Source organism: Lemur catta, chromosome 18, assembly GCF_020740605.2.
Source record: "Lemur catta isolate mLemCat1 chromosome 18, mLemCat1.pri, whole genome shotgun sequence".
NCBI classification, from domain to species: domain Eukaryota; kingdom Metazoa; phylum Chordata; class Mammalia; order Primates; family Lemuridae; genus Lemur; species Lemur catta.
In genome coordinates this window covers 6,504,975-6,518,926 of record NC_059145.1, presented here as the reverse complement: position 1 = coordinate 6,518,926, position 13,952 = coordinate 6,504,975, and the positions used below count along the sequence as shown (strand labels likewise).

General features: G+C 37.2%; 1 protein-coding gene across 2 annotated transcripts in view; it reads right to left on the bottom strand.

The window, feature by feature from the left end:
• The window catches only part of UIMC1 (ubiquitin interaction motif containing 1), a 93,736-nt gene that overhangs the window by 34,890 nt on the left and 44,894 nt on the right, over positions 1–13,952 (bottom strand). For both annotated transcript variants that reach the window (XM_045530617.1, XM_045530618.1), the window contains exons 7-10: positions 12,957–13,021; positions 10,510–10,586; positions 6,201–6,304; positions 640–796 (exon numbers count right to left, since the gene is read on the bottom strand). In XM_045530617.1, coding sequence (XP_045386573.1) covers positions 640–796; positions 6,201–6,304; positions 10,510–10,586; positions 12,957–13,021 — 403 coding nt within the window. The remainder of the gene's footprint in view (positions 1–639; positions 797–6,200; positions 6,305–10,509; positions 10,587–12,956; positions 13,022–13,952) is intronic.

Here is a 13,952-nt window from a genome sequence, read left to right as displayed (position 1 = left end):
ACACTATCATATTTAGAGTTTGAAATCACAGACAGAAAGGCCAAATCAGAGGTGGTATTTCAAGGGCTGTGATTAACAAGAAGATTTTCTTGATCAATATCTTATACTGTACCAAAATTATGGCTTTTGGTATACTCTTAGAAAGACAAACCAACAGCTCCAGGGTAACTCAGCAGAGACGTATAGGACATGAATGTAATTAAGGATATTTTTCAGCTGCTAACTGTTTCTACGTAGAATTTCTACAAAAAAAAACCCACAAGGGATTTATTTTGAATGAAAAATGGGCAACTCTAAGAATTTAGTTCCTCAAGAGTCTCAACATTTATATAAGTTGAAATATATTTTGCCTAGTACTGATTTTTGGCCTACCTATGGGAAAGAACAAGTTGAAACATTAAAAGGTGAAAGATTTCCCTTTCCCCTCCTCCTGAGGTACAGTAACAAGATAATATACCTGCCAAAAGTAATAAAGAACAGGAAAGTATTAGAAAATTAACTGGATAGAAAAAAACAAAAACAACAATAACTTTAACTTTGAAGAATAGCTGTCTGTTTTTCCCTGCATTTTATCACACTGGACTACAAAACCACCATACAAAGAAGAATAAGAGTTTGGCTGCCCTGATGAGTGTTTACCTGTATCTTGCCCTTTCAGACCATTGCAGTACATAGCATGTCGCTCAATCTTTGTGGGTGGGAAGGCTTGGTCACAGAGTGGGCAGGATACCTGGGTACTGGATGAGAAGGTAGAAATAGATACTTTCTTCTTTGCATCTTCTTCCTTGTTACCAACCTGAAGAACATGATAAACGGCAATTGTAACAGCCTTAGTTTATAAAATACCTTTTCCCCCAAGAACTGCAAGAGACTCCATCCTATATTTCATTTACTTTCAAAGAGACAATACCAGTAAGTTTTCCAAATTCGGGGCTAAGGATTGAGAGATACTACTAATAGAGTTAATATTTATTCAGTGCCTGCCAACTATGTACTATGTACTATGTACATTCTGCATGTATTACTCCTTTAATCCTCACAATCTTACAAAGGTATTAATACACCCTTTTTAACACATGAAAAAAGTGTTGTCCAAAAACAGTGAAGCAACTTACGCAAAGTCAGAATAAGTGGCAGAGATGAAATTCAAACCAAGGACTATCTAGCTGCAAAAGTTGAGGGCATGTGATCTCTACACATTGTAAGACACAGTCCTCGTTGCATCTGTGTGCTGTGTCTGCTATGCTTCACATTTTGTATATCAACAGCTTTTTCAACCTCATAAAAGGACTGTGTGATCCTTATAACTGACTTTAAGGCATAAGGAGTTAGAAAACAAAAGACCCCTAGGCCAAAAGCAGCACAACTGGGATTTAAAACTTAAGGGCCAGGTGTGGTGGCTCCTGCATGTAACCCTAGCGCTTTGGGAGGCTGAGGTGGGAGGATCACTTGAGGCAAGGAGTTAGAGACCAGCCTGGGCAACATAGTCTCTACAAAAAAATAAGAAAAATTAGCTAGGCATGGTGGCACATGCCTGTAGTCCTAACTACTCGGGGGCTGAGGTAAGAGGATCACCTGAGCCCACAAGTTTGAGGCTGCGGTCAGCTATGATCACGCCACTGCACTCTAGCCAGGGCAACAGAGCAACACCTTATCTCAAAAAGAACTTAAGTCTGTGCTTAGACCCATAAGACATACACTTATTGTGTTTTATTTGCGACTTTTGGGATTGAAAGAGGAAACTAAGACCCAAATATTTAAGAAGACTCAAAGAAGTCTTAGTTAAGACAATCAATTCACTGAAGCCACTCTTAAACCTTATCTCTCTTATTCCTCTCAGTGTTTTATAGTCATCATTTCTCCTATAGTTGCCAGTGTCTCTTAGAGGCAGTTTTATTTCACCTCTACAGGTTGGTCAAAGCCAAGAACTCTGCAGTGATTAATCCAACACTATGCGTGAGCATTGCAGCACTACTGCCTAATACTTACTTCAAAGGACAGGATGTCCTATCCAATCAATGTGAAACTGTCCTGCATAGCTACTACTCCCATTTAAGAGCCAGAAACACTTGGGCTGTCATTGCACCTTACTACTGGGGGTGGGGGGGGCAACTCTCTTCTGATACAAGAATAAAATAGGACCAAAACTGCAATAGGTAGATAATTTGACTTCTGTGTCAACTGGAGTTTTGGGGTTTTTTTTGGGGGGGGGGGGAGTTTGGTCTCTCCATTTAGGCTATCCTTAAAACCTACTGCCTGTGTGATCCAGCAGAGAGACAAACAGGCCATCTAAATACCAAGTCAAAGTAAAACAGTTTCTGTAACTGCCATAAAATGTTCTGATTTCAACACACCTGCCTTTTACTAAAAACACATACTCTAAAAGAGAAAAACTAAAAAGATGAAAAAGGAACTAATGGGTTGAGTTCTTATAGCACGCCAGGCTTTGCAAAGCAATTTCCATATTCATTCCCCATAACAACCCAACTGGACAGAGGTGTCTCTAGCTCCAGCATTATGGAAGGGGAAATCGAAGCTTGGAAAGGAAAAGTAACCTACTGGTGACAAAGTTAGTAAGTGGACAATCTAGACTCAAAACCAGGCCTGTTTGGCATCAAAACCTTTAGTAATTCCATTCTACCACGTTGTGGCAGAAGTAAAAAGCCTCCCTTCTACTTACTTTCTAAAAGCTGATCCTGCCAGGTATTGAGAGATTATCTGGTTCTATTATTCTTCTCTAGGAGGTGGGGAGAGTCAAGTGGGTCTGGAAGTTCTAGGTACTATTTATTCCAAGTTTAGTCACTGAGCTTCTCACAAATCCAGGTTCCACTGTTTATAAGTTATAAAGCTTGAAAAATAGCAAAGCTATTTGAGCAGAAGGGGGAAAATCAATATACCCCAAAATTTGCAAGTAGTCTTGAATTACTAAAAGTTAGTGGTAAATGAGCAGTTATTTGGCATTCTAAAGTTCACTAAGCACAGAAATGTTATGTAACACAAATGTCACTGGTGCTCACACTCAATACTATATTCCTTTGTATTCATCACCAGCTCTATAAAATGCACAGAATGTACTTTCAACTATTAATGTGTTCAAGAGGGAGTAGTTTGTCTATTATTGTCTTACTGTGAATATGAGACCACTTCCAACAACTATTCATAGGCAACCCAGAAGGTTTCTGAACATTTTTACATTAAAACAAGATATTTTTCCCCATCATCATTAAAAGGTGTATTTAAATATTAACTACTATGGAGGAACCTCAAGGGGAATAAATATAAGCAGAAAAGCTTTTATTAGGACCGTGGGATTTGGTCTCTGTAAAACTTCTACTTCTTTTAAAATACTATACAGCTATTTCTCAAAAAAAGTACTTGGACATTGACTCTTGATCTCTTAAAGGGCTGGTCCTTACCTTCAGACCTCAAAAGAAACGTCACCTCAAGAAATGAACCTAGTAAAAATAAAAGCATGTCCTGCAAATCACTAACCTCCCCCCCCAGTTATGTATAGTTACACATAGCTTAGGAAGCTCTCTGTTTAGATCTTTCTCCTCTTACCAAAGGACTATTAACAGTTTATTTAAAAACTTCATGGCTAAACTAGCTGTATGACTCTGAATAACTTCTGTTAACTCTTCTGAGAACAGAATATCTATCTAAAACTCCAATTAAGGGAAACTCTAGGCAAGATATTCAGAAAACCTGGAAAATCCAAGGCAACCTGACTACTTCAGGAAATCAAATCAAGAGGGACTACAGTTGTGCCATGGATATTCCAAATACCTCAAATACTGTTGAGCAATTCTGTCATTAGTAAGCTAATATAACTGAACAGCCACAATATATTACAAAGCAATAAAATAATAACTGTTTCCACATGCATGCTTCTACTTGTGACAAATTTCTGCTACATGTCTTATATTCTTTATCTAATTTAATCTGCAGAGCACCCCAGTAAAATGGGTATTTTTGCCTCTATTTTACATTTGAAGAACTGAAATTCAGAAAAGCATTTCTCTTCTGTACTTACCTAATGCCCTAGGAATCTATCATTACATTCATCAGACCACATTATAGTTATAATTATCTGTTCATATGTCTATTTCCTCCCTTACCAGGACCCTCTGTGGGCAAGGACTATTTTTCTTATTTATCTTTGCATCTTAAGAGTCTAAAACAATGGCTAGCATAAAGTATACAAACTAAATATCTACTTAATAAATAAATAAAACAATTAATTTGCCCAACATCACAAAGTGGTGGGGCTGGGATTTAAAGCCATATCTTCTAATTCCAATTCACAAGCTCCTTGCACTATACCATACCCCCTTTCAATAAACAAATTTTAGGACAAATGACCCTATACACAAATTCCAAGGGCAAGATTCCACACCCTTTACAATACTATCTTTGTGCAGATAAAATATTCAATTCTGTCTTTCTAATAAGTGACTTGTAATTATTAAGTGATCAATGACTTAAAAAATATAGCATCACTAACTTCTTTTAATAGAAACTTCTAAGACCATTTAGGGACAACCACAGATATCAGCAAACAGCAACACTGAAAAGAGGACATTCATTATGAGAAAAGCTATACAATTCCATCTATTTGATGTGTAGTAGTACAAACATGTCCACTATAAATTCCAAACAGGGTTCATGATCTTTGATCCAAAAAAAGAATAGTCTCCTTTGCAGTCATGAATGAGTAAGAAATCAGCCTTGAATTAACTAACTAAAGGCTTATAGGACTTCTTCTGTATGTTAAGATGTTAAGATGACTACGTTAATAATACTGTTTCTCCATTCCCATTTAGAAGATTGTTTCCTCTCTGAGAAAAGGACCCAGAGGCCATTTTGACATTATCTAGCAGGATCTGTCCTCAGTCGCTCTGCTGCAGGGAGGGCCATCATCTTTCCTACCACCACTGGCATCAGGAAATCTTGGTCTGTCAGTTGTGACAAATCAGGTTCCAGAGAACCAGGCAGTGTGCACGATTCATTAAAGCAGAATTTCTACCCAGTTACCTGCAGTGCAGAGACTAGGGAGGGAATCTAACTTCTACTATAAAAACTGTTTTCAAAAAAACCTAGAGTATAAACAGGAATAGGAGAATTAAGCTTTTTTTTTTTTTAAGTGCACAGGATGACAGTACACACAAATGCAACCAAAATTTTTATTTCCACAGAAGAATTCATTTAATTCTCAGGCTGCTTTTCACAACAACAGATTTTAAAAGATTTTAAATTTTCTTTTTTTTTGAGACAGAGTCTCGCTCTATCATCCTGGGTGACGTGCAGTGGTGGCATCATACCTCACTGCAACCTCAAACTCCTGGGCTCAAATGATCCTCCTGCCTTGGCCTCCCCAGTAGCTGGGACTACAGGTGCGCACCACCAGGCCCAGCTAGTTTTTTCTATTTTTTGTAGATACGGGGTCTGCTCTTCCTCAAGCTGGTCTTGAATTCCTGAGCTCAAGTGATTCTCTTGCCTTGGCCTACCAGAGTGCTAGGATTATAGGCGTGAGCCACCGTACCTGACCAGATTTTAAATTCTTTAAAAGAATTCTGGGTAAATTGTTTTGTCAGACTCAACATGAAAAATACACACTGAGAATCTTAATCAGAAATATGAACATGTATCAATCGGCTTTATGGATATTGCCAGATATGTGAAGTTAGGAAAGATAATGATACAAATAGAGAACTGCTTATTTTATCATGCAGCTATCTTTACTTTGCATTTCTGATCACATCTACAAATTAGGGCTGAAAGTTATGTTCACATCATACCATAAATATAGTAATTTTTTCCAAGATTTTTCATTTCTGTTACATACTGGTGTATAATGGAAAATGCCCTAGAACTTTGGGTTCAAACCTGTATTCAAATTCTTGTTCTCCCATTATTAACAGTATGAATTAGAGTAAATTACTTTAAGATCCTAAGCTTTGGTTTCCCCATGTGTAACAGAAACAATAATACATACAAAACGACTCAAGAAATGGTTACTGTTATTTTTAGAAACAGTGCTAAACTCATCTTAACTATAAGAATCTCTCCCTGAGATAAGTGTTCCAAAAGTTAAAACCCTCTGCCACCTAAATCTTTTCAGCCAATATTAATATTGCATCAGAGAGAGGACAACCAGGAGAAAGAAATCACTGAGAAAAATTATAGAGGAGAATATTCACCTCCTTATCTGCCATTATTATTCTTACTTCATCCGAGGTCTCTCTGCTACCTGGAGAGACTTCTCTTTCAGGGTGAAGAATTTCAGGGGAACTTAGCTGTGTCTCTGTAATTAAAAAAAAATTAAAATCCCATTAATTTTTTGTGTTTTCATAGTTAAAAAAAACACACCTATTTTCCCTATAGTTTAGGGTATAATAATGCTGCAGTGGCAATATAGACCTAGTTTGTTCCTTCTTAAAGCTTTACTGAGACATAATTTATATATAACAGAATTTACCAATTTTCAGTATACAGTTTGATAAATTTTGACAAATGTATACCATTTATACATTGTACCATTAATACCAATTAATCACCACCATAATCAAGATATAAAACATTTTCCCAGCACACCAAAAAGTATCAATCCCCTACTACTTTGGTCACTGCAAGGGACTCCTTACAATGACCAATCTACTTTATGTTTCTGTATTTTTGCTTTTTTTAGGATGTCATATAAATGCAATCACACAGGCCGGGCACGGTGCCTCACGCCTGTAATCCTAGCACTCTGGGAGGCCAAGGGCGGGTGGATCGCTTGAGGTCAGGAGTTCAAGACCAGCCTGAGCAAGAGCGAGACCCCGTCTCTACTAAAAATAGAAAGAAGTTATATGGACATCTAAAAAATATAGAAAAAAAAATTAGCCGGGCATGGTGGCACATGCCTGTAGTCCCAGCTACTGGGGAGGCTGAGGCAGGAGGATTGCTTGAGCCCAGGAGTTTGAGGTTGCTGTGAGCTAGGCTGACGCCACGGCACTCTGGCCAGGGTGACAGAGCGAGACTCTGTCTCAAAAAAAAAAAAAAATGCAATCACACAGTGTATTGTCTTTTGTGTCCAGCTTCTTTCACTTAGTACAATGTATCTGAGATGCACCCATGTTGGTACATATATTAGATAGTTCATACTTTTTACTGCTGAGTAGTATTCCACTGTATAGATATATCACAATTTGTTTATCCACGCACCAGTTGATCCACTGACTTATGTAGTTCTAGCTTTAAAGTATATTAACTTTGACAGAAAACAAAAACCTTCCAATGTTAGTACTGAGGTTAAAGAGATGATTGATGAAAACAGAAATTAGAAATAGAATATACATTGTAGACAAAGATGTCTTTCTTTAATACATTCTTTAAGCAGCATCTATTAATTCAACAAATATTAATTGAACAAGTCCTACGCACTGTACTAGCTACTAGTAATATGGAGATATAAGGCGGAGTCCCTTGTAGTCTAGTTCAGGGGCCAGAAAACTATATATAGTTCATGGGCATGGGCCAATTCTATACAGTTGGCGGTTTTTGTAAGCAAGGTTTTATTGGAACACAGTCACACGCATTCTTCTACGTATTGTCTATGGCTGTTTTTGCACTAAAATGGAAGAGCTGTGTAGTTTCAACAGACTGCATGGATCACAGAATCTAAAATATTTGCAATCCAGTCTTCATTTTTTACCAGCCTCTGCCCCAAACACCTATCACTTAAAAAAAGAACAGTAATTATATATCAAAAAATAACAAATCTGGAAAGAAGTGTTACAGACTGAATGTTTGTGTCCCTCCCAAACTTCGTATGTTGAAATCCTAACCCCCAATGTGATTGTACTAGGAAGTGAGGCTTTGTGGAGCTAATTGGGCCATAAGGGTAGAGCCCTCAAGAATGGGATTAGTGCCCTTATAAAAGGGACCACCCTAGAGAGCTCTCTCACTCTCATTCTGCTGCATGAGGACACAGTAAGAAGGTGCCATCTATGAGCCAGGAAGCAGGCTCTCACCAAAAACAGAATCTACCAACTCCCTGATCTTGGACTTCCTATCCTCCAGAACTGTGAGAAATAAATTTCTGAAAAGCCACCCAATCTATGGTATTTTGTTATAGCAGCCAAAATTAAGACAAATTTTATCTCAGAATGCAAATCCAGTAAATTCTCTACTGTCTCACACTGTACCTACTAACTTCCGTGCTTCACAAATATAACGAATGGCCAATGTTGGGCAAATAAAGCACCTGCAAGATTCTAAAATATCTTCTGAATCATTAAAGAAGGATTAAATACATTTCTAGAATTAAGTATATTTTAATATATCATAATTTTTCAAAAACTGGACACACACACCCCCACACCACCTTGTTGGAAAAAGACTTCCAGAGCATAAACTTCAAAACCTTCTTTGTCAACTATCCCTGAAAGGTATTATCAAAAGACATTCAGTCTGTTCAAAAATCAAAAGCACTCACTGTTTGGAATACTGTAATAATAAAAAGTCTTCAATTAGCTTTCTGTGAATGGCTAAAATGTGAAACTATAGTAACAACTTAAGAGGGTATTAGCTCCTCCAAAACAAACGCTGCCAGTAGCATGTACAATGTGGGCATAAGGCTATAATCCTGCTTCGTCAACAAAGTAACACTAGAAAGATATAATTTTGAATATCAGACCCCTGAAACTGTCAGAAATATGAGATGAAAGGGAATAGGAAACATAGACTACTACACTCAATCTGTGCTTCACCCATTTAGAACAATTTTTTTCATACAACTTATAAAATAACTTTGAAATTATAAATTTAAAAAGAAACTCAGAAGTTTGACTTCATAGAGAAGTAGTTATACTTTCTTAGCAAAAGGAACATTAATGTAATGAAACCTTTTACAGTCTCATTTAGAAGTGGTTTATGTCAGCAAACAGTTGGACTTAATTAGCAAGTTAATGACAGCAAGTCATGATCATAAAAGCTATCTAACCTCAGCCATGAAGGGCTCATTTTTCCCTCTCTCATTAACTAGGGCTTTTAAGATCAATATATTTGCAGGTCCCTCCAGTGAGATACCATGGTGACATCACATACCATCATCCTGAACAGACAGAGTGAATTCCCAGAAGAATGGCATAAGTCAGTAGTCTCAAACATAAAGAAGGTACTGCTTTCTTTTCACAAAGATAGCACAGCATTCTTGAGTGCTCCTGCCAAAATCAGAGCACTTGGTAGCGGGTCTCTTAGTGGGTATCATTAGGGTATCAATGAAATCCAAATATACTTCAATGAATTAAGGAACCACTTTCAATAAAAACCAACATAGTTAAATTTTAAAAATAAAGATCTTTATGATAGTCTGTCAAATATTCATATTTAAAAATATTTGCAGGACTTTCCTAGATTACATGTAAACTAAGTTTGAGTCTCTGTGGAAAAAAACTGAAAGAAATCAAAATAAAAAACTGAGTATCTCTAATCCTGACAAGCTATATGAGACCTGTGGGAAAACCAGATATGACTTATAGTAATATCTGTAAACTTCTTGCTGTCCAAGGAGTTTAAACATTAGTAGCATGTCTCTCAATCTCGTATGAATGAGGTTAATGACAAATACAATGGGTTCCACCTTTAGAGAAGCCAAGAAAGAAAATATAAGCCAAGACAAACTCCTTACAATTAGTTCATATCACAAAATTATGCTTCATATTATATAATGATTCAACTCAAGAGTTCCTTTAAATAGTAGGTATCTTAGTTCATTTAAAATTATTTTGTACATCTAAATCCATCCATGTACAAGTTTTTGGTTTTTTTTTTTTTTTTTGGTCTCTCTGTATTAGCCAGGCTGATCTCAAACTCCTGGCCTCAACCAATCCTCCCACCTCGGCCCCTCAAAGTGCTGGGATTACAAACATGAGCCATCAAGCCAGGCCTAAGGTATAACTCTTAATGAGCATCTCTTCTACCTAAAGCAAGGTACACATCTTTTAATCTCTACAATTAACAATAAGCAAACTTGTCTAAGATTAAATATAAGTTAATGATGGAACTGTGCACAAAATTCAATTTCTGGACCCCTTATGCAATAAGACCCCAATGAATGGCAATGTAAAAACTAACCAGTAAAAGTCTTTGAATGTTTAGTTAACTAAGTGCTATTCCTGATGTTTTGCTGCCACCTCTGATATGGTTGGTAAACAAACAACAAAAGAGTCATGTTAACTTCAAAACTAAATTACTCCTAAGAATAGAAAAGGTCGAGAATCAAAGCCAATGTCCATTAAAAATACACGTGTGTTCTTTCCTGTTTTTTCTAGAAAAAATAAAAAATAAAGACACATGTATGTCGTGTGTATGTATATACATGTGTATGGAAATACATACATACACATATCAATCACACATAAGCCTCCTGATAGTGGGTTTGAACAGTCACAGAAAAATTAATAGCCATGAAAATGTAAATAGCTAGGTATCAGATATTCAGTAAAATCACAGTGGGGTGCTTACCAGGACAAACAGCGATTTCTTCTGCAGAACTCTCCGGTGTAAGGACTGAGCTTCTCTTACTGGTCAAAGCAGCAATGCTGAAAAAGAATCAAACCCCAAGTGAATTCCCAGTAAAATAAATCAGAACAGAGGACCAAAAGCAATGGTGAGTCATTCACAAAGCCACAGGTAATCTGATACCTGTTGTCTAATAGCACAAAAGCACAACAGGAAAGCAAAGAATCAGTAGTGAAAACTCCAGGCCAGAAACAGGGAAAATAAACATGCTTATAACTTCGGTTCCACTGAACTCAGTGAATGAAAAGAAACTCCCTTTTGGAGGTTTCACAAAGAAAGGGTAAAGGGTAAGAACAGTCTGTGAATATCACAGAAGACAAAAACTCCACTCCAATATAAGGATGTCAAAGGTATTTTATAGCCTCCATCTCTCAGTCTTCTGAAGGCTAGAGATTTGTAAACTCACAAGACAGAGATTCTTCTGACAATACACTAATTTTTCCCTCGACTTACAGTTAAATTTCCTCTTTATCTCAAAATATAGCTTTACAAGCAACAAAAACAAAAGAAAAATACAATTCCAAACTGCCCTACAGCAAAAATCTGCCCACACAAGTTGAATATCTCTTCCAAGAAAAACTTAATTATGAATGAGTCCCCTCATCCAACCTTCTGGTTTTTCCTGCCTGCAATCTCTTCCTAAAACAGGAACACATGGCTGAGAGATCTGAGCATCTGAGCTAGCCCCCTCATGCTTCACAAAGCTTTACGATTAGTTTGATCAAGTATGCAAGAGGATGCTTAAAAACACAAATCCTCACATCAACCAAGAACCACAGAAAGAACAGATACCACTGACTCATGATAAATAACTAAATCCTGATAGGAAACCACAAGTGATTTCTCTCTCTAAATAAAACATCTCATAGCATTTGTTATAAACCCAAGCCAGACAGTTTACTCTGCATGTAACATTAGGGCTCTATTCAAAGGGTCCATCACAAAACAATTTTCTAACGTTTATAAAATGGGCTAATCAATTTGAAGTCAAACCACATTGCTTGCGATTCCAACTCTCTCCTGGTGACAAAGCATATAATCATTTATTAAAATCTACATCTGTTCTGCACAAGGCTCATCACAATAAAGCAGAGAGGCCTACAGGGAGCAGAAGGCCTACTCCAGTTAAAACTACTTCCAAAACTGTCTTAACAGCAAGAGAATCAAACCAAAGCCATATTCTTCAGCCCAGGAAGAAATACCTAATACTATTAGCCAAAATCCTAAGAAAGAACACCACCTAGATTACAGCAAATGATAACTGGGCCTCAATTCCCGTATGGGAGATAACAGTCACTCAATACAAAATTAAACTCTTGAGAAATTCTCAAAACTCAACTATCAGATAAAGGAAGAAAACAACTGGAAGCTTGATCCAGTTAACAGTGTAATTTATAATCAACCACAACTTATTATTAAAGCAAGAAGACTTAGAAGATAACCCCATAATCAATCAGCAAGAATAATGGAGGAGGTAATGCAAATACTATCCTTTATGGGAGAGATGAGATACAAACAGATTAAAAGGGGCAAAGAGCAGAGTGAGAGTGACACAGGTTCTGTGTGGCCTGAATATAAAGGCTTCTAAGAGAATGTAAATCTTAAGGGCAAACTTAAAAGATGTATACAGTTTGGGGCAGGCGTGGTGGCTCACGCCTGTAATCCTAGCACTCTGGGAGGCCGAGGCAGGTGGATCGATCGAGGTCAGGAGTTCAAGACCAGCCTGAGCAACAGCGAGACCTCATCTCTACTAAAAATAGAAAGAAATTATCTGGCCAACTAAAATATATATAGAAAAAATTAGCCGGGCATGGTGGCACATGCCTGTAGTCCCAGCTACTCAGGAGGCTGAGGCAGTAGGATCGCTTAAGCCCAAGAGTTTGAGGTTGCTGTGAGCTAGGCTGACGCCATGGCACTCACTCTAGCCCGGGCAACAAAGCGACACTCTGTCTCCAAAAAAAAAAAAAAAGATGTATATAGTTTGGATATGCAGATAAAATAAGCAAAAGCAGAAGGAACAAAAGGAAAAAGGGAATAGGAAGAACACAAGAACCATAAAGAAATCATTCCAGAGCCTTCAAATTGGCACAGAAAGCTAGAGTAATAAGTTAAGAGAGTAGTAGACGTGACCACTTTTCAGGAATGACGTAAATGAGATTTATGTCAAGATAGCCAGACTGGACAAGAGGACCTCTAAGATCTCTTCCAGCCCTGATGTTCTGGGCTTCTATGAGATGCATATTTGAGAACTTGGAAATAATGATGATTTCTCTTAGTCTTCACTTCTAAAAGAGCTAAAGTTTGCTGGCAAGTCTCACTCACATGGTTCATCTCCCTTATGCTGGCACCATCAGAGGAAAACTCAGACCCATGGCAACATATAATCTCACCTTTGTGAGGCAGGTACAGAGTTTCCTTCTTCAGAAGTTTCTTCAACAAATAGCCCTTGGGAAGACTGCAAAGAAATATGTAACATCCTAAATATACAGGCACAGATGAACTGGTTTCTCTTCCTTTAAAAAAAAAAAGTTAATTGTTCAATGTTAACACTCAGCGATTAGCAATAAGAATAAAACATTTTATGTAAGTCATTAAGTTTCAATAAAAAGAGCATACCCCGTGGAATCAGAAGACTAGTATTTGAATTAGAACTAAGTCACCTACTAACTTTGTAATCTTTGGTAAGTCACATCTGAATCTCTTTCCTCATCTTAAAATGGAAATCAACAACTGTCTCACAGAGTGTTACTGTGAAAATTAAAGATAACTTATGCTATGCACTTTGCAAAATACAAGACCTATATAAATATTAACTGGTAAGTCAAATGAATTATTATTTCACAAAAACAATTATAAAGTTTTTGTTGTAGAAGGGAAAATAGAAAAGTTCAGTTTTCGGTAGAAACACTGAGTTGGGATAAACACTGCAATCTACGAAAGAAATCTGAGAATAACCAAGCTATAACACAGGACATCAAAAGGGAAGATTATAAAGATCCTTTTTGCTATAAATCTGCCACTATAGTTTTTATATCTGGCTGCAGGGATGTCTTTTGCGAAGTGTAATGAATAGGGATTGCATAAGGAAAAGATTGTTTTCACTGATTAATGGTAGAGTTGGTACAAATATCTACTCATTAAATGCAGATGTACACAAGAACATAGAAAAAGCAGCTACTACTGCCTTAGGCAGACTTCTGAGAAAGGGCCCAAGCTGTGAGGCTTCTTCCACTAGATGTAAAGCTACTGGATGTAGTTTTCAGGGTTTCCTAATGGGATATAAAAGACCTAAACAAGTTAAGCACCTCTCTACCACTCGGGTAAATGATGAAATATACTTAAAAAACAGGAATAGCTGAGTTGAGTCTTTAGTAAAAAGGAAGATA